The 26633-nt window shown below is 35.8% G+C and overlaps 2 protein-coding genes across 3 annotated transcripts in view; one reads left to right on the top strand and one right to left on the bottom strand.

The window, feature by feature from the left end:
* TC2N (tandem C2 domains, nuclear) overlaps positions 1 to 26633 on the bottom strand; it is a 57754-nt gene that overhangs the window by 12111 nt on the left and 19010 nt on the right. For both annotated transcript variants that reach the window (XM_011949406.1, XM_011949405.1), the window contains exons 2-8: positions 22752 to 22874; positions 21217 to 21450; positions 10996 to 11163; positions 8397 to 8488; positions 6565 to 6640; positions 5891 to 5991; positions 5379 to 5495 (exon numbers count right to left, since the gene is read on the bottom strand). In XM_011949406.1, coding sequence (XP_011804796.1) covers positions 5379 to 5495; positions 5891 to 5991; positions 6565 to 6640; positions 8397 to 8488; positions 10996 to 11163; positions 21217 to 21450; positions 22752 to 22818 — 855 coding nt within the window. In that variant the 5' untranslated portion in view covers positions 22819 to 22874. The remainder of the gene's footprint in view (positions 1 to 5378; positions 5496 to 5890; positions 5992 to 6564; positions 6641 to 8396; positions 8489 to 10995; positions 11164 to 21216; positions 21451 to 22751; positions 22875 to 26633) is intronic.
* On the top strand, positions 6969 to 7473 carry LOC105517043 (60S ribosomal protein L27a-like). Its single transcript, XM_011949404.1, has one exon. It carries the CDS (start codon positions 6985 to 6987, stop codon positions 7429 to 7431), a length of 447 nt encoding a protein of 148 aa, XP_011804794.1. The 5' UTR covers positions 6969 to 6984; the 3' UTR covers positions 7432 to 7473.

The following is a 26633-nucleotide window of genomic DNA, read 5'->3' as shown; positions in this document are numbered from 1 at the left end:
TGTTCACAGTATCTAACTTGTTCACATAAAGAAACTTGAATTATTTCTTTAAAGGAGTTATTTTTTGTCTAATGAATCTTCCCATCTATCTTAGGCTTCAGTTTCCTTTTTGGTGACATTTGTTCCACCCTTTCCTATCTGAAAAACTAACTTCTTGATAGAGAAGACAAAGGAAAATATGAGTTTGAAATTATACCTTCTCTCTTAATCACCCATCTCAGTCAGCAAGTCAGTGTTTTCCAGCCTCAGAACATTTTTAAATGCTCTTGTTACTTTTAATATTTTTAAATCCTTGGCTTACTATGGGCTAACATGTTCTTGACACTAGACTGTTCTTTGCCATACACTTCCTTCTTTCCATCTTTAATGCATACATTTAGAAAGGAGCTTTTATTCCTTTTGAAAAGGCAAGATATCCGGGCAACTAGCATAAATATTTTGAATACAGGCATACCTTATTTTACTGTACTTTGCTTTAATATGCTTCATAGACATTACATGTTTTGCAAATTGAACGTTCGTGGCAACACTGTGTTGAGTAAGTCTATCAGTGTCATTTTTCTAACAGCATGTGCTCACTTCATGTCTCTGTCACATTTTGGTAATTCTCACAATAGTTCACACTTTTTCATTATTATTATATCTGTTATGGTGACCTGTGCTCAGTGATCTTTGATATTACTATTGCAATTGTTTTGGAGTGCCACAAACCACACCTATATAAGATGGGCAACTTAATCAATAAATGTGTGTGTTCTGATGGCTCTGGCAACCAGCTGTTCCATCTCTCTCCCTCTCCTCAGGCCTCCCTGTTTCCTAAGACACAACAATGTCGAAATTAGGCCAATTAATAACCCGAAAACGCCCTCTAAGTGTTCAACTGAAAGGAACAAACGTATATCTCTGACTTTAAATCAAAAGCTAGAAATGACTAAGCTTAGTGAGGAAGATATGTCGAAAGCCGAGACAGACCAAAAGCTAGGCCTTTTATATCACTTAGTCAAGTTGTGAATGCAAAGGAAAAAATTACTGAAGGAAATTAAATGTACTACTCCAGTGAACACACAAGTAAGAAAGTGAAACAGCCTTATTGCTGATGTGGAGAAAGTTTTATTTGTCCGGACAGAAAACCAAATCAGCCACAACATTCCCTTAAGCCAAAACCTAATTCAGAGCAAGGTCCTACTTCTCTTCAATTCTATGAAGGCTGAGAGAGGTGAAGAAGCTAAAGAAGAAAAACTAAAAGCTAGTAGAGGTTGGTTCATGAAGTTTAAGGAAAGAAACAGTCTCCAAAACATAAAAGTGCAAGGTGAAGCAGCAAGTGCTAATGTAGAAGTTGCAGCAAGTTATTCAGAAGATCTAGCTAAGAAGGTGGCTACATTCAACAACAGATTTTCAATGTAGACAAAAGAGCCTTCTGTTGGAAGAAGATGCCATCTAGGACTTTCACAGTTACACAGAAGTCAATGCCTGACTCCAAGGCTTCAAAGGACTAGGCTGACTCTCTTGTTAGGGGCTAATGCAATCAGTCACTTTGAGTTGAAGCCAACACTCACTTACTGTTTTGGAAAACAGTATGGCAATTCCTCAAGGATCTAGAACTAGATGTACCATACGACCCAGCCATCCCACTACTGGGTATATACCCAGAGGATTATAAATCATGCTGCTATAAAGACACATGCACACGTATGTTTATTGCGGCACTATTCACAATAGCAAAGACTTGGAATCAACCCAAATATCCATCTGTGACAGACTGGATTAAGAAAATGTGGCACGTATACACCATGGAATACTATGCAGCCATAAAAAAGGATGAGTTTGTGTCCTTTGTAGGGACATGGATGCAGCTGGAAACCATCATTCTTAGCAAACTATCACAAGAACAGAAAACCAAACAACGCATGTTCTCACTCATAGGTGGGAACTGAACAATGAGATCATTTGGACTCGGGAAGGGGAACATCACACACTGGGGCCTATCATGGGGAGGAGGGAGGGGGGAGGGATTGCATTGGGAGTTATACATGATATAAATGATGAATTGATGGGTGCTGACGAGTTGATGGGTGCAGCATACCAACATGGCACAAGTATACATATGTAACAAACCTGCACGTTATGCACATGTACCCTAGAACTTAAAGTATAAAAAAAAAAAAAAAAATTCTAGGGCCCTTAAGTATTACACTAAATTAACTCTGCCTGTGCTCTATAAATGGAACAACAAAGCCTGGATAACAGCATATCTGTTTAAAGCATAGCATGGTTTACTAAATATTTTAAGTCTACCATTGAGATCTACTGCTCAAAGAAAAAAAAAGATTCCTTTCAAAACATTATTTCTCATTGACAATGTACTTCGTCACCCAAGAGCCCTGACAGAGATGTATACAGAGATGAATGTTATTTATTTTCATGTCTGAAGACATATCCATTCTGCATCCAATGGATCAACTTGCAAGTGTTATTACTTAAAAAATAAATTTTGTAAGGCTATCACTGCCATAAATAGTGATTCCTCTGATGGACCTAGGCAAAAGCAATTGAAAACTTTTTAGAAAGGATTCAGGATTTTAGATGCCATTAAGAAAATTCATGAAGCATGAAAAGAGGTCAAAATAAGGACATTAGCAGTAATCTGGAAGAAGTTTATTCTAACTCTCATGGCTGACTTTGAGGGATTCAAGATTTCAGCAGAGGAAGTAATTGCAGATGTGGTGGAAACAGCAAGAGAACTAGAATTAGAAGTGGATCCTGAAGATGCAATTGAATGGCTGCCATCTCATGATAAAATATGAACAGATAAGAAGTTGCTTCTTACACATAAGCAAAGAAAGTAGTTTCTGGAGATGGAATCTACTCCTGGTGAAGATGCTGTGAACATTGTTGAAATGAATTCAGAGGATTCAGAATATTACATAAACATAGCTGAAAAGCAATAGCAGGGTTTGAGAGGATGGAATCCAATTTTGAAAGAAGTTCTACTGTGGATAAAATGCTATCAAACAGCATCACATACTACAGGGAACATTTTTGTGAAAGGAAGAGTAATAGATGTGGTCAACTTCACTGTTGTCTTATTTTAAGAAATTGCCACAGCTACTTCAACCTTCACCAGCCACCACCCTGATCATTCAGCAACCATCAACATCAAGGCAAAACCTTCCACCAGCAAAAAGATTACAACTTTCTGAAGACTCAGATGATCACTAACATTTTTTAGAAATAAAGTATTTTAAACTAAAGTGTGTAAATTATTTTAGACATAATGCTATTGCACACTTAATGAACTACAGTATAAAGATAACTTTTGTATGCACTGGGAAACCAAAAAACTCATGTGATCTGTTTTATTGCAATGTTCGTTTTAGTGTGGTGGTCTGGAACTGAATCTACAGTATCTCCGAAGTATGCCTATACTGTGCCCAAATTGTTACTCTTGTTGTAATAGCTTATGTCTCTCTGTATAGCCAGAATTGTCTTTCTGGGGGTCTCACGACTACTGAGCTATCTTTTTCTTTTAGAGTCTCAAGCCATAGAATCAAGCCAATTATATATTACACACAAAATGTTTAATGAGCTTACAAATTAAGTAAGTGTGATGCTTCATTTCACACTTTCCATATTTTGCCAAAGAGGAGTCTCCCAAACAACTTTATATGTAATAATAAAATTGCAAAATGAAAGATTCCATACAAGTCTTAATATGGGAACATTTTTCCTAACTTTTCCTAAGCTAAATTAGTTTTATTTGAAAATCAAAAAGTAAAATTGTTTAATTTAGAAAGTAGTCATCTATGAGTGTCAAGGTTATAATGAGTTAAGGTTTATTTTTAGCTAGACTTTCGATGATGCATATTTTCATAAAGTGAGATCGTAATATATACATATACACATTCATATATCTATACACATACACACACACCCCAATTTTGATCATTGTCTTTTTCATTTATTAAAAATGTTTTTCCAGCTCCTTAAAAACTCTTCCTTAACATTAGTTTTCATAGCTACCTAGGTTTCTATCATATGGTGTTATGGGCTGAATTACACCCTTCTAAAAAAGATATATTGAAGTCCTGAGCCCCAGCATCTCAGAATGTGAACTCATTTGGAAAGAAGGTCACTGTAGATGTGATCAGTGAAGTTAAGAAAAGGTAATACTGAAGTAGGGTGGACCCCTAATGACTGGTATCCTTTTAAGAAGATGGCCATGTGAATACACAGAACACAGGTATAATGCCATGTGAAGACAGAAGCAGAGACTGGAGTGATCTAAAAGCCAGGGAATGTTAAGGATTGCTGGCCATCACAGTAACTGGAAGAGAGGCATGGAACAGATTCTCCCTTAGAGAGGGAATCAACACTGCTGACATTTTAATATTGGACTTTCTCCAAAGCTGCAAGAGAGAAAATTCTGTTGCTGTAAGTCACCCAGACTGTGTTATGGTAGCCCTAGGAAACCAATGCACATAGGTACACCATTAGGTTTTTCAACCATTCCTCTGTATGACATGTTTGGACTTTTTTCAATTTTTCTTCAAACAAAACTTCCAAGAATATTTTATATATTTTTGTTTGTATTTTAGATTATTTCCACAAAAATAATTTCCAGTTTCAAAGCAGAATTACTGTTTAAAAGTGTAAATATTTTAAGGTTTGACATGTAGTGTCAAGATAATTTCTAAGAAGTTGTATGCTCTAGAATACCTGTAAAATTTTTCCTAATTCTAAGAAGAAAGGAAAGAAAGAAAGAGGAAGAAACAGAAAGCAATATGCAATTTAAATTTGTATTTCTATGATTAATAGTGAGAAGAAACTTTTTATGTTTATTAGTCATTTGAATATTATTTTAAAATGATGTCTTTTAGAAGATATATTTTCATTTGCATAGAAAAACAATAGTCTTTTAACCTATAACAAATGACAGAAACGAACATGTATGTAAATTAATGTAAAATCTAGAATCCACAAAACCAAACTCAGGATCGTAAGTCCTTCTGTTATACTAATTGGAAGTATTCAAAAGAAATTCATTGCAATCATGAAATTATTTTTCAAAGCCAAAGTGGGTTGGGGAAAGGAGAAGCCAAGATTTATTTCCTTTCACACAAGAAAAGTAAATAGGTTTCTTAGATATTGTTCATCTTCTATATATTCTAGTGAATAAGATATTCTTTTTAAATGCATCTTAATACTAGACAATGAAATATCAAATATTTTTGAGATTCAAAATTGTCTTGAAAAAGCAACAATACATAGTTGTAGTTTCCCTGAGATAAAAGACTTTCTTATTCTGATTTATTTACACGGGTAAAAGTGACAAATATAAGAAAAACAGAAAAGAAATTCAAACACAAACAGCCACTTACGTTGGAACCTTCCTTGGCTGAAGATTTGAAATGCACTGGTTTGGGCAATGTAAGTATTCCTTTTATAGAAACAGTAGGAGTGTCTCCATAACTAGAGGGCCAACTTAAATCTCTGCACTAAAAAATTAAAATACAGTTTGAATTTTACAAAGGATCCAACAATACAAACATTTGATGTATTTCTTGAGGTACTGACTTTAGATAAAAACTATAAAAATAAACTTGTCTACTGAGACTTCATGTTGCATCCACATTAAGCAAATTTTGACATATAATATTCCAGATGTCATGTCAATTTCCCTCTTGAGCTTAAAAGCACACAAACTTCCATCATACTACAGATTTTTTTTTCTTAGATGCTTTATTAAATACTATTTTCTGTAAAAATATTAAAGAATTCCAAATTTCAAAGGTGGCACTGGCCCATTCCCCAGAAAAGGGCAACAGTAAATGTTTACAATGTCTAAATATTCAATTTTGTAATAAAGCTGGTATTAACTATACTAATTTACCTGTAAAACTGTGATCCAGATCTGTTCTACTGAAGAATTATAAAACAATTTCACATTCAGTCTCCCAAAGTCCCTTTCATCTCCTGATAGAGTAATTGTATCTGAATTATAAAAGGACAAAGATGTTTCAAATGCCATGCAATCCTTCTAACCCAATTAAGCTTTGATACAATCCAATTTTAAGAGCACAATTTTTAAATGCTACAATTATTTTTTAAAGTTCACAATCTAAGAAGACAAAAATCGCACTTTAATGTTTTTATTGAAGCACTAGAGGGAAGATATATGCTATAAAAAGGTCTCATGGTTTTAAAAACTTAACCCAATTGCAGTCAGGGATTTACATTAAAACTAAGAGAAATCTTTCCAAATAATATATATATGGTCTTTATACTGTATTCTTCTGGAGGCTCCTTTACCAGCACACTTTAATACAAACAAAAGATACTCAACTGCTTCACTTTTTAAAAAGTCACACTTGTACCTGAACACAGAAATGGACCATGTGACCTGAGTATCCATATGCTGATAACACTACAAACATAGTTTTATTTAGACTTAATTATATCAACATAGTAGATACAATCATCTAGAGTTTTTCACCTTATATACAATTTCAAGTTACTAGAAATAATTATCTTAACAGTATAAAAATAGGATACTTTATTCCTTACCCAGGCTTCTGTTACTCCCCTGAGAATTTTTCCTTGAAGAAGAACTACTGGGTACACTGGACAATGAATCATGTCTCTATAAATAAAATTATTCTTTAGTCAGAAATTGCATATGAAACCTTAAGGATTCTGATACATATGCCTCAATATCCATCCTCGTAACAAACTGCACGCTATTTTGACAGTGTTACAGGTCAGAATTTCCCACTTACAGGTAGTAAAAAAGAAAAAAGGTTTTGGCATTTGTTAGGAATATCTTAAACATCTTACAAGATAATATACTGGAAAGCCTTTGCTGTTTTTGATTCGGTTTTATAATAAGGAGAAAGATGTTACTGCTTAGGTTTCATACCTGAGAGTATTAATGAAAATGAGAATTTATTTAGAAATAGACTGCTGTTTTTCGTCTGGGCTGCCGACATGCCATCCAGACTGAGGAAGACCTGGAAACTTCGGGACCACGTGAGCCACGGCCACGGCCGCATAGGCAAGCACCGGAAGCACCCCGGTGGCCGCGGTAATGCTGGTGGTCTGCATCACCACCGGATCAACTTCGACAAATACCACCCAGGCTACTTTGGGAAAGTTGGTATGAGGCATTACCACTTAAAGAGGAACCAGAGCTTCTGCCCAACTGTCAACCTTGACAAATTGTGGACTTTGGTCAGCGAGCAGACATGGGTGAATGCTGCTAAAAACAAGACTGGGGCTGCTCCCATCATTGATGTGGTGCGATCGGGCTACTACAAAGTTCTGGGAAAGGGAAAGCTCCCAAAGCAGCCTGTCATCGTGAAGGCTAAATTCTTCAGCAGAAGAGCTGAGGAGAAGATTAAGGGTGTTGGGGGGGCCTGTGTCCTGGTGGCTTGAAGCCACGTGGAGGGAGATTCATTAAATGCTGACTACTTTTAACAAAAAAAAAAAAAAAAAAAGAAATAGCCTGCTATGGAAAAACTTGTAAAGCTGCAATTATCAAAGCACAGTCCATCTGAACCTGCAGCATCGGTATCATTTGGAACTTGGTAGGAATACAAACTCAGGCCCTACTGCAGAGCTACTGAATTAAGAACTCTGGGGATGAAGCCTGTCATCCTGTGTTTTAACAAGCTCTCCAAACAATTCTGATGCATGTTAAACAACTGTTGCTATAAAAATTTAAATCTATAAAAAGTTAACTCAGTTGAGGATTAAGGATTATCTAGAATATATTTCCATTTTATAAAATATATGTATACATATTCACATGGAAACAAGACCATGAGTACATATGACAATATTTTCACATGGCATTTACTCTGAGTTATAGGAAATACAGGAATTTGTCTTTCTACTTTGCTTACTTCTATTTCCTAATTTTAAATAATTACAGCTTACTTGTAATAAAAAAGAAACATTTTTTAAAACATCAAAATAATTCTTAATTCCTTTTCAAAACCAAGAGGATGCAGTGTTAATATTAGTGAATAAAGTCCTACATCTCAAAAGAAATATGATTTTTAATAACTAGCTGGTTATGTTCAGTAAGAAAAGCTAAATTAATAAGCATTTTTAATTATACCATTTTAAATACCAACTGTTTCAAGGTTCCCTGAGAGCATACCAACTGAGATATAAAATTTATTGAAAAAAGAAAAACTACTGCCTTTTAGCAATCAAATAACAACAGCTTTCTAAAATAATGCACATGGGAAATAGCAATTATTTATTCTTCAGATATCAGAACAGATACATCTACAAAAAATATACAACATATTCCTAATGTAATTCACACATTTCTGAATTTTTAATTTGAAAGGAAATTATCACATATAATTAAATTTATGTAGCTAATTCACCTGGATGAATCGCTGAGGTGAGCTTGTAAGATCAAACATAGATTTGCTTAGCCCAGGGGAACCGGGAAGTTTGTTGGTCCTTAAATCACAAACTACAAAGGGATATGAGAAAAGTATAGATTTTTAAGAAACACTGGAATTCTACTTAATTACCATGAACTAAATCTCTGCAGCAATACATCATGAATATTACGTGTAAATCTACAGAAGAGATAAAGCCTTCTAATAAAATATTTAACTTAAAAAAATTTTTCCAACTATTTTATTTTTGTTCGAAACAGAAATCAACATAAATCAAACAATACATTTTCACATCCACATCAAATATCAAATAGGGAAAATTCACTTTTCTCTTTACATTCCCCATTCCTTGATCCAATAAAAATAATCTAAGAGTAAATACTCTGTATTAAGTGTAATGCAATTGTTTATTATTAATAAGCATGTATTACTTTTAAAAATCAATACTCGCCATCAGAGAAATGCAAATCAAAACCACAATGAGATACCATCTCACACCAGTTAGAATGGCAATCATTAGAAAGTCAGGAAACAACAGGTGTTGGTGAGGATGTGGAGAAATAGGAACACTTCTACACTGTTGGTGGGACCATTATGGAAAACAGTATGGCAATTCCTCAAGGATCTAGAACTAGATGTACCATACAACCCAGCCATCCTACTACTGGGTATATACCCAAAGGATTATAAATCATGCTGCTATAAAGACACATGCACACGTATGTTTATTGCGGCACTATTCACAATAGCAAAGACTTGGAATCAACCCAAATGTCCATCTGTGACAGACTGGATTAAGAAAATGTGGCACATATACACCATGGAATACTATGCAGCCATAAAAAAGGATGAGTTTGCGTCCTTTGTAGGGACATGGATGCAGCTGGAAACCATCATTCTTAGCAAACTATCACAAGAACAGAAAACCAAACACTGCATGTTCTCACTCATAGGTGGGAACTGAACAATGAGATCACTTGGACTCGGGAAGGGGAACATCACACACTGGGGCCTATCATGGGGAGGAGGGAGGGGGGAGGGATTGCATTGGGAGTTATACATGATATAAATGATGAATTGATGGGTGCTGACGAGTTGATGGGTGCAGCACACCAACATGGCACAAGTATACCTATGTAACAAACCTGCACGTTATGCACATGTACCCTAGAACTTAAAGTATAATAAAAAATAAATAAATTTTTTAAAAAAATCAATACTCAATCCCATGTGCTCCTGTATTTCTAGTCTGTATTTTTAGTTTCCCTCCTACACTGTAAGATCTGTGAAGAAAGGAACTTTGTATGCCAATTGTATATTCAAGCACAATAGTGAACGCAAGGCAGGCCCTTAAATAAGTATTTCCTCTTTATTTTCAATACCTTACCCTAAATTCAGTGGTTGAGATATATATAGATACATATATATCCTGAAAAATTGAGAATTTTGTGGATCACAGACGAACATGGTAGACTCTAATTCACACAGTCTCAAATGTGAAACTACAAAAGCTCTATAATCACTTAAGCAGTTTCTTTGTTTATATTTCCCATCACACCATGAGTTTCTAAATTCATCATTTTCACTGAATACAGACAATGAAAAAATATTACTGTATTTAGTACAAATATCTATGTACGAATGGCTGTTATAGAGTTTATGAATATACAGATGACATGTGAAATGTATACAAAATAATCTGGGCTGGTGCAGTGGCTCATGCCTGTAATTCCAGCAATTTGGGAGGCCAAGGCAGGAGGATTGCTTCAGCCCAGGAGTTCAAGCCCAACCTCAGCAACATGGCAAAACCCCGTCTCTACAAAAAATACAAAAAAATGAGTCAGGTGTTGTGGCACATGCCTGTAGTCCCAGCTTCTGGGGTAGGGGGCAGCGGTGATGAGGAGCTGAGGTGTGAGAATCACTTGAGCCTGGGAGGTTGATGCTGCAGTGAGCTGAGACTGCACCACTGCGCTCCGGCCTGGGCAACAAAGTGAGACTCTGTCTGAAAACAACAAAAAGACAAAATAATCTGAAAACTAAACTTCTTGCTTTTTCATGTTTTCTTCCCTTGTACCTGGTATGCAGCTAACTCCCTTCTCTTTTGTTGTATGTATTTATCATGAATAACATAACGTTTTAAAGTATATATACATTGCAGAGTGATTAAATCTAGCTAATTTACAAACGTATTACCTCACAGTTATCACTTTTGAATGATAACAAAAAGTGTTTTGAGAACACCTAATATCCACTCTCTTAGCACTTTTCAAGAATATATCATAATTAACTATAGTCTCCATGTTGTACAAAAGATCTCTTGAACCAAAGCTTCTTTCAAAAAAGGAAAATTAAATGGAATGCAGAACTACCAACAGATGTAACTTATTAACCTTTCAATTTTCATATTAGACATAATACTACAGAGATGTCATAATGTTTATCACATTTATGAAGCTTGCTTTTTTCTTATTTTTAAATTGCTTTTAATAGTAAGAACCATTTATTCCCAGATCTTAGATTTGATTTCTAAATTTCTTAAAGAGAAACATGAAGAGGAAAGCAGAAAAAATTTTCATACCCGATCCATACAGTCTCGTCACTTCTGAACGGGGAGGAAAGCGTCGACTCAAATCAGGTGAAATGTGCTGATACATATAGAATGGGTTATACACATCATAGCTGGGTCCGTGCTGGGATGAACTGGAAAGTTCTACCTTTCGATCTCCAAAAGATGCTCTGGCAGATGCTGAAAGCAAATGTTTCTAAAAGTTTATAATATCCTTTTCTTGGAGTTATTAGCTAACAGCTGGTACACCCAGGGCAAAAGAAAAAATATTTTGTCTCAAGTAATACTAAATCACATGCCTTTGATAGCTAAAAATATCAGCACATATTTACGGAGTTCTGTGTGAAGTATTATGCCAAGGATCAGCCATGAAGCCTGCACTTAAGACAATTTGGTATATTTCTGGCATTTTTCTTTGCCCCATTTTGTGATCTGAGTTTCCTCTTATTTTTCTACTTGTATATAGAACATCTTTTAAATTACAAGATTGGGTGTGGGGGGGGATATATCCTGTTCAAGAAGACGTAGAACATTTATTAAAATTGACCACATGCTGAGATACACTAAGAAACTCTCAAATTTGGAAGGATTGAAATCATACAAAGTACATTTTCTTACTACAATGCAATTAAGTTGGAAATCAAATAGCAAAAATAAAAATTAAAAATATTTATATGGAAACACTAAAGACCAAAAATAACCAAAAACTTAATCTTTAAGAAGAAAAACAAGACTGAAAGATTTGCTCTACTGGGAATTAGGAATACAATATTGGTAAGTGGCAGAAAAAGAGATCAATGGTAAAGAAGAGAAGACCCAGAAACAGATACCCATTTCATGAACACTTAATTTATCATTAAGGTGGCACTGCACAAGAATGATCTTTTCACTAAAAGGTGATAAGACAATTGGATATCAATAGGGAAAAAATAAGCCTGCATTCAACTAAACATATTCACAAAAAATTAGTTCCGTGGGGATTGTAGATCTAAATTAAATATTACAGGCAAACCAATAAAGCTTCTATATTCAGGTTAACTTATAAGAAAGTTATCATGACCTTAGGACAGGGAAGCACTTCTTAAATGGAACATAAAGAGCATCAATCATATATACAATTTCATTTATTTATTTATTTATTTATTTATTGAAGGTGATTCTCACTCTGTTGCTCAGGCTAGAATACAGTGGCACAATCTTGGCTCACTACAACCTCTACCTTCTGGGTTCAAGCTCTTCTCCTGCCTCAGCCTCCCAAGTAGCTGGGATTACAGGCACCCGCCACCATGCTGCCTAATTTTTTGTATTTTTAGTAGAGATGGGGTTTCACCACGTTGGCCAGGCTGGTTTTGAATTCCTAGGTTCAAGTCATCCACTGCCTCAGCCTCCCAAAGTGCTGGGATTACAGGCATGAACCACTGCGCCCAGCCTAATCATAGACATATTTTAATAAACTGAACTGCATTAAAATTTAAAATTCCCATTTGTCAAAGATTTTTTAAGGTAACCCACAGAGTGCAAGACGATATATGCAACAAGCATAACTGGCAAAGGGCTCATATCCATCCAAGTACTAACCAGGCCTGACCCTGCTTAGCTTCGGAGATCAGATGAGATCAGGAGCATTCAGGGTGGTATGGCCATAAAGGGCTCATATCCAGAATACACGAGGAATGCCTACAAATCAATTTAAGAAAAAGACAGAAGAGACTATATATAAATTGGCTTAAGACATTAATAGGCACTTCAGAAGACAGACTATCAATCTCATTAGTCATGAGGAAAAAATAAGCTGAAAACCCAAGGAAATACCACTACACACTCACCAGAATGGTTAAAAGTAAAAAGACTGAAAATAGCACATGTTGACAAGAAAGTAGAGGAATGTAAACAATCATACTCTGCTAGTGGCAATGTAAATTGATACAATCACTATGGAAAAACAGTTTGGCAATTTCTTCTAAAGCTGAAGATATTGATAGTCTATGACCCAACAAGCCATTCTGAACATATACACAACTGAAATGCTTATACATATGCACCCAGAGATAGGTATAAGAATGTTCATAAGTATTATTACCCATAATAGCCAAAAAATTGGAAAACTCAAAATCCCATCAACAGTAAAACAGATGTAGTATATACTTACTACATAAAAATACCTTATAGTATGCTACACAGAAACACTACTGTACACTATGCCATTTAGAATACAGAACAAATTATAATATACACTTACTGCACAGACATACAAACTAAAACTACTGACAATGACTTGAATGAATCTCAAAAACATAATGTTGAATGAGAAAACCATAAACAAAAGAATACAGACTGAATAAATTGTTTATTTTATATAAAGTTCAGAAAACAGAAAAAATTAAACTACAATATTCAGGGATATGAGCTTAGGTGGTAAGAAGAAAGGCAAGAGAGTCATGATTGTAACAATTGTGATACTGAACACTCTAGGGTGACTGAAAGGCAAAAAAATGGAGAAAAGCTTTGGGGTTACTAGTGCTACTCTATTTCTTTACCTAGGTGGTACTTACATGGGTCTTCTGCTTTGTAATAAATCACTGAGCTATATGTTTCTGTTTTGTGCATTTTTCTATGCGTATAGTATTTCATAATTTAAAAAGGATAAAATATAGGTCAAATTCTTTTCAAGGTTAATAATCATGTTGGGAATAATACGTAGACATAAAGCTAATATCTACAAAGGTTTAAATTACAGTAATTTTCCATATAACAACACTGTGATCAACTATGGACCACATATACAACAGTGGTTCCATAAGATTATAATGAAGCTGAAAAGTTCCTATGGTCTATTGACACGGCAATGATTGTCATCAAGATGTGTAGGCCTAGGCTAATGTGGATGTTTGTGTCTACATTTTTAACAAAAAAGTTCAAGAAGTAAAACAAAAGTTTTTAATAGAAAAATGCTTATAGAGCAAGGATATAAATATTTTTGTATAGCTGCACACTATGTTTGTATTTAAGCCAAGTGTTATTACAAAAAAGTGAAAAGTTTCAAAATATTTAAAAGTTTAGGCCGGGCACAGTGGCTTACGCCCGTAATCCCAGCACTTTGGGAGGCCGAGGTGGGCAGATTATAAGGTTAAGAGATCAAGACCATCCTGGCCAACATGGTGAAATCCCGTCTCCAGTAAAAATACAAATTAGCTGTGCATGGTGGCCCATGCCTGTAGTCCCAGCTACTTGGGAGGCTGAGGCAGGAGAATCGCTTGAACCTGGGAGGCAGAGGTTGCAGTGAGCCAGGATCGTGCCACTGCACTCCAGCCTGGCGATAGAGTGAGACTCTGTCTCAAAACAAACAAACAAACAAAAAAAAGTTCATAAAGTAAAAAAGTTACAGTAAGCTAAGGGTGATTTATTATTGAAGAAATAGAAATATATTTAATGAACTTAGTATATCCTAAGTATACAGCATTTATAAAATCTACAGTAGTATACAATAATGTCCTAGTCTTCACATTCACTCACTACTCACACACTGACTCACCCAAGACAACTTACAGCCCTGCAAGCTCCATTCATGGTAAATGCCCTATACAGGTGTGATATGGCTTGGCTGTGTCCCCATCCAAATCTTATCTTTAATTGTAGCTCCTATAATTCTCATGTGTTGTGGGAGAGACCTGGTGGGAGATAACTGAATCATGGGGATAGTTTCCCCCATACTGTACTTGTGGTAGTGAATAAGTCTCAAGTGATCCGACAGTTTTATTTTTTTAAGGGGTTTCCACTTTTGCTTGGCTCTCATTCTCTCTTGCTTGCTACCATGTAAGATGTGTCTTTTTCCTTCCACCATGATTGTGAGGCCTCCCTAGCCACGTGGAACTGTGAGTTCATTAAACCTCTTTTTCTTTATAAATTACCTAATCTTGGGTATGTCTTTATCAGCAGCATGAAAATGGACTAATATAGTAAATTGATACTAGGAGTGGGGTGCTGCTGTAAAGATACCCAAAAATGTGGAAGCAACTTTGGAACTGAGTAACAAGCAGAGGTTGGAACAGTTTGGAGGGCTCAGAAGAAGACAGGAAGATGTGGGAAAGTTAGGAACCGCATAGAGACTTGTTGAATGGCTTTGACCAAAATGCTGATAATGACATAGATAATGAAATTCAGGCCAAGGTAGTCTCAGATGGAGATGAGGAACTTGTTGGGAACTGGAGAAAAAGTGGCTCTTGCTACGTTTCAGCAAAGACACTGGTGGCATTTTGCCCCTGCTGTAGAGATTTGCAAAACTTTGAACTTGAGGGAGATGATTTAGGGTATCTGGTGGAAGAAATGTCTAAGCAGCACAGCATTCAAGAGGTGACTTGGCTGCTGTTAAAAGCATTCAGTTTTAAAAGACAGCATAAAAGTTCGAAAAATGTGCAGACTGTCAATGTAATAGAAAAAAACACATTTTTCTGAGGAGAAATTCAAGCCACCTGCAGAAATTTGCATAGGTGACAATGAGCCAAATGTTAATCATCAAGACAATGGGGAAAATGTCTTTAGGCTATGTCAGAGACCTTTGCAGCAACCCTTCCCATCACAGACCCAGAGGCCCAGGAGGAAAAAGTGGTTTCAAGGGCCAGGCCCAGGGCCCCCCTGCTGTGTGCAGCCTAGGACTTGGTGCCTTGCATCCCAGTTGCTCCAGCAATGGCTAAAGGAGCCGAGGTACAGCTCAGACCATGGCTTCAGAGGGTGGAAGCCCCAAGCCTTGGCAGCTTCCACGTGGTTGAGCCTGCAGGTGCATAGAAGTCAAGAATTAAGGTTTGGGAACCTCTGCCTAGATTTCAGAGGATGTACGGAAATGCCTGGATGTCCAGGCAGATGTTTGCTGTAGGGGTAGGGCCCTCATGGAGAACCTCTGCTAGGGCAGTGTGGAAGGGAAAAGTGGAGTTGAAGCCCCCACATAGAGTCCCCACTGGGGCACTGCCTAGTAGAGCTGTAAGAAGAGGACCACCGTCCTTCAGACCTCAGAATGGTAGATCCACCAACGGCTTGCATTGTGCACCTGGAAAAGCCACGGACATTCAATGCCAGCCTGTGAAAGCAGTTGGGAGGGAGGCTGTACCTTGCAAAGCCACAGGGGTGGAGTTGCCCAAGACCATGGGAACCCACCTCTTGCATTAGCATGACCTGGATGTGAGACATGGAGTCAAAAGTGATCATTCTGGAGCTTTAAGATTTGACTGCCCTGCTGCATTGTGGACTTACATGGGGCCCTTAGCCCTTCATTTCAGCCAATTTCTCCCATTTGGAAGGGGTGTATTTATCCAGTGTCTACACTACTATTGTATCTAGGAAGTAATTAACTTTTTATTTTGCAGGCTCATAAGCGGAAGGGACTTGCTTTGTCTCAGATGAGACTTTGAACTGTGGACTTTTGAGTTAATGCTGAAATGAGTTAAGACTTCGGAGGACTGTTGGGAAGGCATAATTGTTTTGAAATGTGAGGACATGAGACTTGGGAGGGGCCAGGGGCAAAGTGATATGGTTTGGCTGTGTCCCCACCCAAATCTCATCTTGAATTGTAGCTCCCCTAATTCCCACATGTTGTGGGAGACACCTGGTAGGAGACAATTGAATCATAGGGGTGGTTTCTCCCATACTGTTCTCGTGGTAGTGAATAAGTCTTATATCTGATGGTTTTATAAGGGGTTTCCCCTTTCGCTTGGCTCTCATTCTCTCTTACCTGCTGCCATGTAAGACATGCCTTTCACCTTCTGACATGATTGTCAGGCCTTCCTAGTCACATGGAACTGTGAGTCCATTAAACCTCTTTTTCATCATAAATTACCCAGTCTCAGGTATGTTATTCATCAGCAGCATGAAAACAGACTAATACAAGGTGTATCATCTTTTATCTTTTATGCCATACTTTTACTGTACTGAATACTGTATTCAGTATAGTGTACAGCATAGTAACATACTGTATAGGTCTGTAGCCTAGGAGAAATAGGGTATCCATATAGCCTAAGTGTTTAGTAGGCTACACCATCTAGGTTTGTGTAAGTGCCTCTACATTGTCCATGCAATTATAAGATAGCTTAACAACAACATTTCTCGGAACATATCCCCATTGTTAAATGATTCACGACTGTGCTTGCAACACAATTTTAATCATTATTGATAGCAGTCTGCCCTATTCACTCAAAATCTTCTCTTTTCTCAACCCATAATTCACATATGCATACATACATACATATATTTAACTTCTATAATTAGGTACCACCTTACTTTCTTGACTCTAATAAAAGTAATTTTCTCTCTAATATATAAAAATCAGATGGTTTTACCACTTCTTCAGTGGACCTATAATTTAGGAGTTAACCAATTTCTTCCTCATTCAACTCAAAAAGCAATGTTTTCTAGTGAGCACAATGTCAAGAACATAAGAAAAACTATCACATACTGCCAGGTGGATATTTCTTATCTTTTTTCTGATTGTGAAAATAATAGAGTAAAAACTCAAAATTATTTAATAATAGAAAATGCATTAAACAAATTATCATATATCCATATGAAGAAATACTATGTATTCATCAAAAAGCAACAAATATGAAATATTCACAATATATTGTGTGGATAAAACAACTTATAAGACTGTGTGGTTTAATCCCAGTGTTGTTAACAAGTATGAAAAAAAGAGAAAGATCAATTGATTACATATTCTGTAAGCCAGAACTTTTTAAAATTATTTTTGAGAAACACTATTGACATGTGCAAAGTAAGATGATAGGCCAGGCACTGGGTTCATCTTTTCTCTTCTTTAAAAAATTAAAACTGGGCCAGGCATGGTGGCTCATGTCTGTAATCCCAGCAATTTGAGAGGCCAAGGTGGGTGGAATGCTTGAAAATAGGAGTTCGAGACCAGCCTGTTCAACATGACAAAACTCCATCTCTATAAATACAAAAATTAGCTGGGTGTGGTGGCGTGCACCTGTAGTCCTAGTTACTCAGGAGGCTGAGGCATGAGAATTGTTTGAACACAGGAGGTGGAGGTTGCAGTAAGCCAAGACCATGCCACTGCACTTCAGCCTGGGCAACAGAGTGAGACTCTGTCTCAAAAAAACAAATTTTAATTTAAATTTTAATTTAAATTAAAAAATCACTCCTAGCAGACCCAACTCTCTTGTAGGTAACAATAAACTCTAGATTGAAACTAAAACAAAGCAAGAAAATAAAAACCCTGAAGGCAATGAAGACTAAAGAAAATAATGCAGATCTGGGCCGGGCGCGGTGGCTCAAGCCTGTAATCCCAGCACTTTGGGAGGCCGAGACGGGCGGATCACGAGGTCAGGAGATCGAGACCATCCTGGCTAACACGGTGAAACCCCGTCTCTACTAAAAAATACAAAAAGCTAGCCGGGCGAGGTGGCGTGCGCCTGTGGTCCCAGCTACTTTGGAGGCTGAGGCAGGAGAATGGCTTGAACCCGGGAGGCGGAGCTTGCAGTGAGCTGAGATCCAGCCACTGCACTCCAGCTCGGGCGACAGAGCAAGACTCCGTCTCAAAAAAAAAAAAAAGAAAAGAAAATAATGCAGATCTGGACAGGAGTTGACTCTGGGGAAAAAGGTAATGGCACAAAGTAGAGTTCAAGGAAATCAGAGCTGCAGGAAAGTAAGATGGGAATCCTGGAAAGGAGAGATTCTCAAATTCTGTAAATAAAGCCTTTTCAAATATCTGTCTCATCTCTGAACTACCACCCTAGAGCTGCCACCCAAGACAAGATTTGTAGTTTAAGTCCAACCAGTTTACTTGTCTGGTAAAAGGGTGGAAGAAAGGGAGGAAGAAAGGAAGGGAGGAAGGGAAGGAAGGTGTGTTAGTCTGTTTGTGTCACTATAAAGGAATATCTGAGGCTGGGTAATTTATAAAGAAAAGTGGTTTCCTTTGCTCGCTGTTTTGCAGGGTGTACAGGAAGCATGGTGCAAGCATCTGCTTCTAATTGGGGCCTCAGAAAGCTTACAATCATGGCAGAAGGCAAAAAAAAGAATAGGCACATCACATGGCAACAGCAGGAGCAAGAGATGGGCAGTGGAGGTGCCAGGCTCTTTTAAACAACCAGATCTCACATGAACTCAGAGCTAGAACTCACTTATCACCAAGGGGATGGTGCTACACCATTCATGAGGGATCTGCCCCCATGATCCAAACACCTCCCACCAGGCACCACCTCCAACACTGGGAATCACATGAATTTGGTGGGGCCAAACATCCAAACCATATCAGGAGGGAAAGGAGAAAGGGAAGGAGGAAGGGAGGGATGAAAGAGGAGAGGAAGGGAGGAAGGGAGAAAGGGAGGAAAGAAGGAACCTTTTCAGAGGAATATAACTGAATCTAGAGTCTCCACAACATAACATTCAATATTTTTGATATTGGTATCAAGAATACAACCCCAAATTATTCCTTATACAAAGAAACAGGAAAATGTGATCTATTTTCAAGAAAAAGGACAATCCACAGAATCCAAACCTAGATGACCAAGATGCTGAAATTAGCAGATAAAGATTTTAAAGCCTAAAAACATAAAAGAAAATAGGTTTGCAATAATGTAAAAATAAGAAATTGCAGTAGAGGAAAACTATAACAAAAAACCAAATGTAAACTTTAGAACTAAAATGCAATGTCTAAAATAAAAAATTCGTGAATAGGCTTAACAGCAGACTAAAGATAACAGAAGAGACAGTGAACTTGAAAAAAAGATCAGTATTATTGAATCTAAAGAACAGAGAAAAAAAGATATTTGAAAAAAAAAAAAGTCTCAGAGACCCATAGAACAATATCGAAAGGTTCAACATAGGTATAACTGGAATCCCAGAAGAAGAAAAGAGAGAAGGTAAGACAAAAAATATTTGGACAAATATTGTAGATTTTGATAGAGATTCGGATTACACTGACAGATACTTTTGTCAATATTCAACAAATATACACTTAAAATTCAACAAATACACACAAAATTCTATAGACATTCACTTGGGCAGCTCATTGTGTATAAAATTTATGCCAAAAGAAGAAAACTGTAAAGAAATCGTTGAACCTAGTAAATGATATATATGTTTAAGCATTTGCAAGGAAATATATTGGTGTCTTCGATTTAATTTGAAATTCATTCCTCTCCAAAAAGTGGATTAATAATGGATAGAAGAATGGATAGGTAGACAGATATTTGATAAAGCAAGTAAAGTAAGTAACGCTAATGGCAGAATTTATGTGGTGGACATACAGGTATTCACTATTAAGTTTTTTTTTTTTTTTTTCCTGTATGTTTGAAATTTTTCTAATAAAATTTTGAGGGTAAAAAAGTCATTGTGACTTACGGTGTTTCAATGGACTAACACAAATTGTTTTTAAAAAAACAAGACAAGAGCTACATGTTGTTTCATCTTCTCTCTAATAATTTGGCTTCTACATTCAGCCACATTCAGCCAATGGATCTACCTTATTCAAGTAACTATTTAGACTGGGAAGTAAAGACTGGTGAAGAAAGAAGGGAAGGAAAAGTGACTATTAACCAAATATTAGAAAACAATAAATAAGAAACATGTTTTCTATGTTTACTAACCAATACAAAATAATTCCTTTACTTTTTCATTCTAGACATGTGATGGATAACTGAGGTATTCTAATTACAGTCATCCCTCAGTATATGTGGGGGACTGGTTCCAGCCCTCCATGGATACCAAAATCCATGGATGCTCAAGTCCCTTATATAAATGGTGTAGTATTTGCACACAACCTAGGCACATCCTCCCATACGCTTTAAATCATCTCTTGATTACTTATAATACCTAATGCAATGTAAATGCTGTTGAGATAGTTGTCATATTGTATTATTCAGGGAAAAAAATGACAAGAAAAAAGTCTGCACATGTTCAGTACAGACGCAATCATTCTTTTTTTTTCTGAATATTTTTGGTCTGCAGTTGGTTAAATCCACAGATGTGGAACCCACAGATATGGAGGGCCAATTATATATTATTTCTTGAAAAAAGGCCAAATCTACAAACAAATTATTGTATTATGATCAGATTTCAAAATGGGACTTTTTAAAACTACTGCACATTAAGTTCTTCTACAGAAAGAGCAAAATATAAAAAGTAAAATAAAAAAATTTTATAAGAATTTTGTATTAAAAATATAAAAGCAAAATAACAGCACTTAAATGTTGCATATCGATTTTTAAATCCTGCTATTTTATTGTTTACCTTCAAGTTCTTCCATACGTGAAGGAGTTTCTTGTGTCCTGGGTTGAATATAAGATAACTTAAACTTGGGCACCACAAACGGTACTTCTTTGCCATCAGATGGTAATTTGGAAAGCAAATAATCCTCAGTACAGCCAACCTGAGGCTTTACAGAAACAGAAGTCAATGGAGGTACAGAGATGGTAGCATTTTGACTATTTGGGACTGCTGCTTTAAAATCTCTTTCCACAGAAACTGCACATAAAAGAAAAAAGAAAAGAAAAAAGTCACAAATATGAATATAGGTTACATATAATAATCTAAACCTAGCATACGTCAATATTTATTTAACCACTTTAGAAAAAATTCCTGACACATAAACTACTCTTGGTTCTTACCAAACACTTGCGGAATCTACATTAATTTTGTCCAGACAGTATCTAAGCAATTAATACACTATTGTTAAAGTGCATTAACTTATCATAATGGTAAAAGCAGCTTTCAAGAGTCTTATTCCCACAAGAATTCATAGACGGAAAACAATTTTATTTTGTAGTCAGTTATACAGTGCTTTCGAGTAAAAATCTAGTCATTTAAAACTACTGTCAACAAAAGCAATTCTTGTCAGTACTACTGGTTAACATCAGTCTTAATTACATAGAGCAACACTACAAGGAAGATAAAGGTTCCCAAGCCTATAAAAATCACAACCAAATCACAAAATAAAATGCACTCTGACCCTAGATATACTTCATAATGGCAGCTATCCCAGTCATAGTTTCTACGGCCCATTGTATTCATTCTTTAGAATCATATGTGATTCCTAAGCTACATGATTTAAGATGGGAGGTAAGTTATTATATATATATATATATATATATGATGCTATCTGTAGACTGAAAGTACAAGTACTATTCTGTAGAAATTTATGAAATGTTTTAATGTAAAAAAGAAGCCTTCATACTCAAATATACTATGAAGCTCTGCTATAGATTAGGAAATAAAAGTGACAGAGAAGAGATAAGAAAGCCATGCAATAGAAAAAGAACTCTCCAGGGGTCCTTAATAAATTTGAGTCTTCATAGTTATGGGTCTCTTCCCCATTGGTCATTTACTCATTCAAGGCACTTTTAATGTTATATAAATACTGTAGATAGTCTCTATTTAAATCAAAACATCAGTCAGAATATGTTGTCTCCCAAACACACTTCTCTTCCCTCCCTGCCTTTGCCTGTACTATTTCATCCACCTGTAATGCCCATGTCCAATTTTCAGCTTCTCTTCCTTCTTCCCACCCAGCTTGCTAAAATCCTATTCAGATTTCCGTGGCAAATGCAATCTCCTTTATGGTAATATCTTACATATACCCTGGGTTGAATTAATCTCTCTCTCCCCTATGCTCCAGACTACTTGAAGTTATAGAATACTTACTTAATGTGCCTTATGTTTCTGCCTCCCCCAAGAAGTTGGAAAACATGCCTAATTCTTTGTATTACAAAATGCCACAAATGAAGGAGGTGCTACATAAATGTTACTGAAGTCAAAACAAAACTCACAGTTGTGTTTTTCTGTTTCACCATAGAAACATCCTCCGCAGCAACTCTTTATAAATTCTGTTGCCATTACATTCAATTTCCAATATCCAGCAAAAGATACAAACTTCCAATCTTAATATTAACCTGTTGGTAGAATAGAAAACAAGTTAACCTGCTTGTCATGCTTAATACCATTAGATATTACTAAATAAACCACATTATCCGTCCTTTTAAGACATATGAGGATTCTGAAGCAAAAATACTTAAGAGGAAGATAGATTATTCTAATCATATGAAATTTTGTATAACTTATGTATAAGTTATTAAAATTATATGTTTAAAAATTACTAAATGAACAATCTCAATGTTAAAATCTGAAAAAAAGAAAAATTCCATTCTCAATTTTCTTTCACGAAAAATAAGATGGAAGATTGAGTGGACAGATATAGAGTAACAAGGGGGGGGTGTTTATGGCAGGGGGAGAGATAGAGAAGGGACAGTGTGGAAAAAGAACAGCAACATGGAAGAAACACAGAAAAACAAAAAAAGAGAGAAAAGAAGAAAGAAAGAGGTAAACTAGGACATTTGCTGATAAAACAGCAAGAAACCTAAGACAAGAGCACATAGAATTAGGAAGAAATGTTTGGGAAGGGAGATGAAAAGGGAAACGTCAAAAAAAAAAACAAAGTCAGGAGCAAACCTAGAAATAAAGAGTGGAGACTAGACAGCAGGAGAGAGGGTGAGCTGAGGCAGAGAGAGATAAGAAATAAAGAGGGGAAGAGTAGAATGAAACAGAGAGAGGGAAGGAGAAATGCAGATGAGAGCAAGATGAGAGGTACAAAAGGGCAGAGAAATCAAAGAAGAAAAAGAAGGATGGAGAAAGGTAAGAAAAGGAGAGGGGGAAAACACAAAATGTAAAAGAAAAGAGATGAAAAGAAAAAATGTTCAAAGAAACAGTGAAAGTTAGAAACTGAAAAAAGGATGAAAGATGAGAAAAGGGGGAAAAGACTGAGATAGAGAAGCAGAGTAAATTTAGGAGCACTGGTCAAAGAATACAAAATTAGTTTTGATAGGAGAAATAGGTTGAATAGCTCTACTGTACTCCATGTGAATACAGCTAATGAAGATCTGCAGTACTCCTGAGAGATGCTAAGGCTGGATGTTTAATGTCCTCTCCACAAAAATAACTACGCCAGGTAATGCAGATGTTAGCTAGATTTAATCATTTCACAATGTATAGGCACTTCAAAACATCACATTGTATACAATAAATACAATTTGGTCAATTTGAAAAGTAAAGAAAAAGCATATTTAAAAAATGTACAGAGAGAGTGGTAAAGGAGATAGGGTTAGAGAGGTAGGAGAATACAGGGATAAATAAAAACAGACTAGGAGAAATGGAGATGAAATTAAAAAGCTGAGAGGGAAAGAAACTAAGTATCTTAAAGGAAAGTTTATTCATTATTATATTCTAATAAATACACATGCAGTATAACTAAAACAATTTTCCTCTTTCACCTGATCTATCTAAATCTATGTCCAAGCAAAAGTTAAAAGAAAACATGGCACTCCATAGAAAGTGTGAGAAAACATTCACTTCCTCCAGATCAATTATTCTGGTAATTCAAAGGCCCTATAATGGGCACCAATAAACAAATAAACTGCATACTTCATGAATTAGTTTAATCTTTAGAGTTACACTAATAGAAAAGTATACCTTAAGCACTACATCACATACACACAAAAAGACACTACAAATAAGACATAGTGCAAATAAAGGAAGTCTATTTTATATTTCCCAGGAAATTAAATTGTGTAAGAACTTCATGCCCAATTTCCTATTGTCCTTGGTCTCAGTGCCTTTGTTCTAAATGCACTCTCTTCATTTATGCCTACTTAAAAAACTCCATACATTTTTCACAGGAGGTTTTAAACATATGCGAAGTATAACAAAACCCTAATCACTCAGATTAAAATAATTATCAACTCATGGCAAATCTTATTTCATCTCTGCCTCCCCATTTACCCTGTCCTTTGGATTATTTTGAAATAAATTCTAATCATATAATTTCATCCATAAATACATAAATAATGATCTCTAAAACATGTGGCAAAGGACTTAGGAGTTAACTTCAAGGGGTTCTCACTGGCTGAAGGTGAATCATTTCAAGTATTAATACAAACGGTATCTGTAATGAATGGTAACATATCAAATATTTCTAAAATGTTGCTCTTTTTAAACATAACCATAATAGTATTATCATGTGTAAAATAATTAATGCCATCAACTACTTGTTCACTGTTCAAATTTCCCCTATGGTCTCAATTTGTATAGTTATTTTGTTGAAATTAAGATCAAATTTTAAATTGTTTCATCTTTTGTTATTAGAAATAGTGCCACAGTAGCTTTGTGCAAACATATTTCTCAGATATTTCTCAGTATATATCTGTAAGATAGATTCCTAGAGATAAGACTATGGGGTCAAAAGGTGTATATATGTAATTTTGCTTGTATTGCCAAAATTCTCTCTGAAGCACACCATTTTGCAGTCCCAACAGCAATATATAAGAGTATCTTTTTCTGTTACCAACAAAATACATTGTCAAACTGATGGACTTTTGCCAATGTGATAGGAAAGAAATGATATATTGTGTTGTTTTAATTTACATCTCTCTTATTATAAGTGATGTTGAGCTTCCTGTCATATAAGATTAATCTGTAATTGTTTCTATGAATTCTATTCATTATCTCCTGCCGATATTTTCATAAAGCTGTTGGTCTTTTTCTTCTCCAGTTTTTGAAGCTCTTTAGATATTTCAGAGATTAACACTTTGTCCATTATACAAGTGGCAAACATCCTTCTGGTTTGTTGTTTGTCTTTTCACTTTGATTACGGTGTTTCTGCTATGCAAAAGTGCGTGTGTTATACAAATCATAAAATAATTTACCCATATGTTCTTCAAGTACTTAGTACAGTGTTATTTTCTATACTGACATCCTGCTATACAGTATGAGAAATGGATTCAAATTTACCTCTTCCCAATTCACCATCTCAACACAAACACCACATATTGAAAATTCTACATTTTCTCCACTTACAGGATGCTCCCTTTAGTACACATTAAATTTCCATATGCAATTGGGTTTATTGTGTATTATCTATTCTCTTCAATTGTTCCGTCTATTCCTGTACCAATAGTATATCATTTTAATCTTAAATTCATATACCATGTTATAATATGTAGCAAGATAAGTCATCTTTACCCCTCTTCACTTTCTGCATTTTCTTAGCTATTCTTGCTTGTCTGTTCTCGAAAATGAACTTTATAATCTGTCTAGCCTTAGGAGGAAAAATCTGATGGTACTTTCATCAGGATCATATTAAACTTACAATTTTTTTTTAAAACTGACATCTCTAAGAATATTGAGTTTTCCTACACAGAACATAGTATATCTTTATATTTGTTCAAGTTTATGCTATGCCTTTGGGAGTTTTTATAGTTCTCATAAAAATTCTGAAGATTTCTCATTAAGTGTATGCCTGTATAATTTGCTTGACTATCACAAATGGTATCTTCTCTTCTATTACATCTTGTGACTATTTCCATTTTTAAAATGTATACATTTTCAGAAGCCCTGTTCAGCCCCAGCATATCAGAGTAAAATACTCCGTAACCACCCAAATCAAACGAATAGTCTCCCATTTCTAAATGTCTAGAGTCTTTAAAAAAAAAAAAAAAAGTTTAACATATTTCTTAACATTTGATGAGATCTTGTTCTATCTCCCCCGTTAGAATATAAACTGTTCAAAAACAATATTGTACTCACTTTCTGCTTAGCACTCAGCATACTATATGATGCTGGGAATATAGCTGGAACTCATCAAATACCTAGCTGATAGA

This window comes from Colobus angolensis, unplaced genomic scaffold, assembly GCF_000951035.1.
Source record: "Colobus angolensis palliatus isolate OR3802 unplaced genomic scaffold, Cang.pa_1.0 Scaffold3, whole genome shotgun sequence".
NCBI lineage: Eukaryota > Metazoa > Chordata > Mammalia > Primates > Cercopithecidae > Colobus > Colobus angolensis.
Note: the sequence above shows the minus strand (reverse complement) of the source record. Positions and strands in the feature narration are given on the sequence as shown.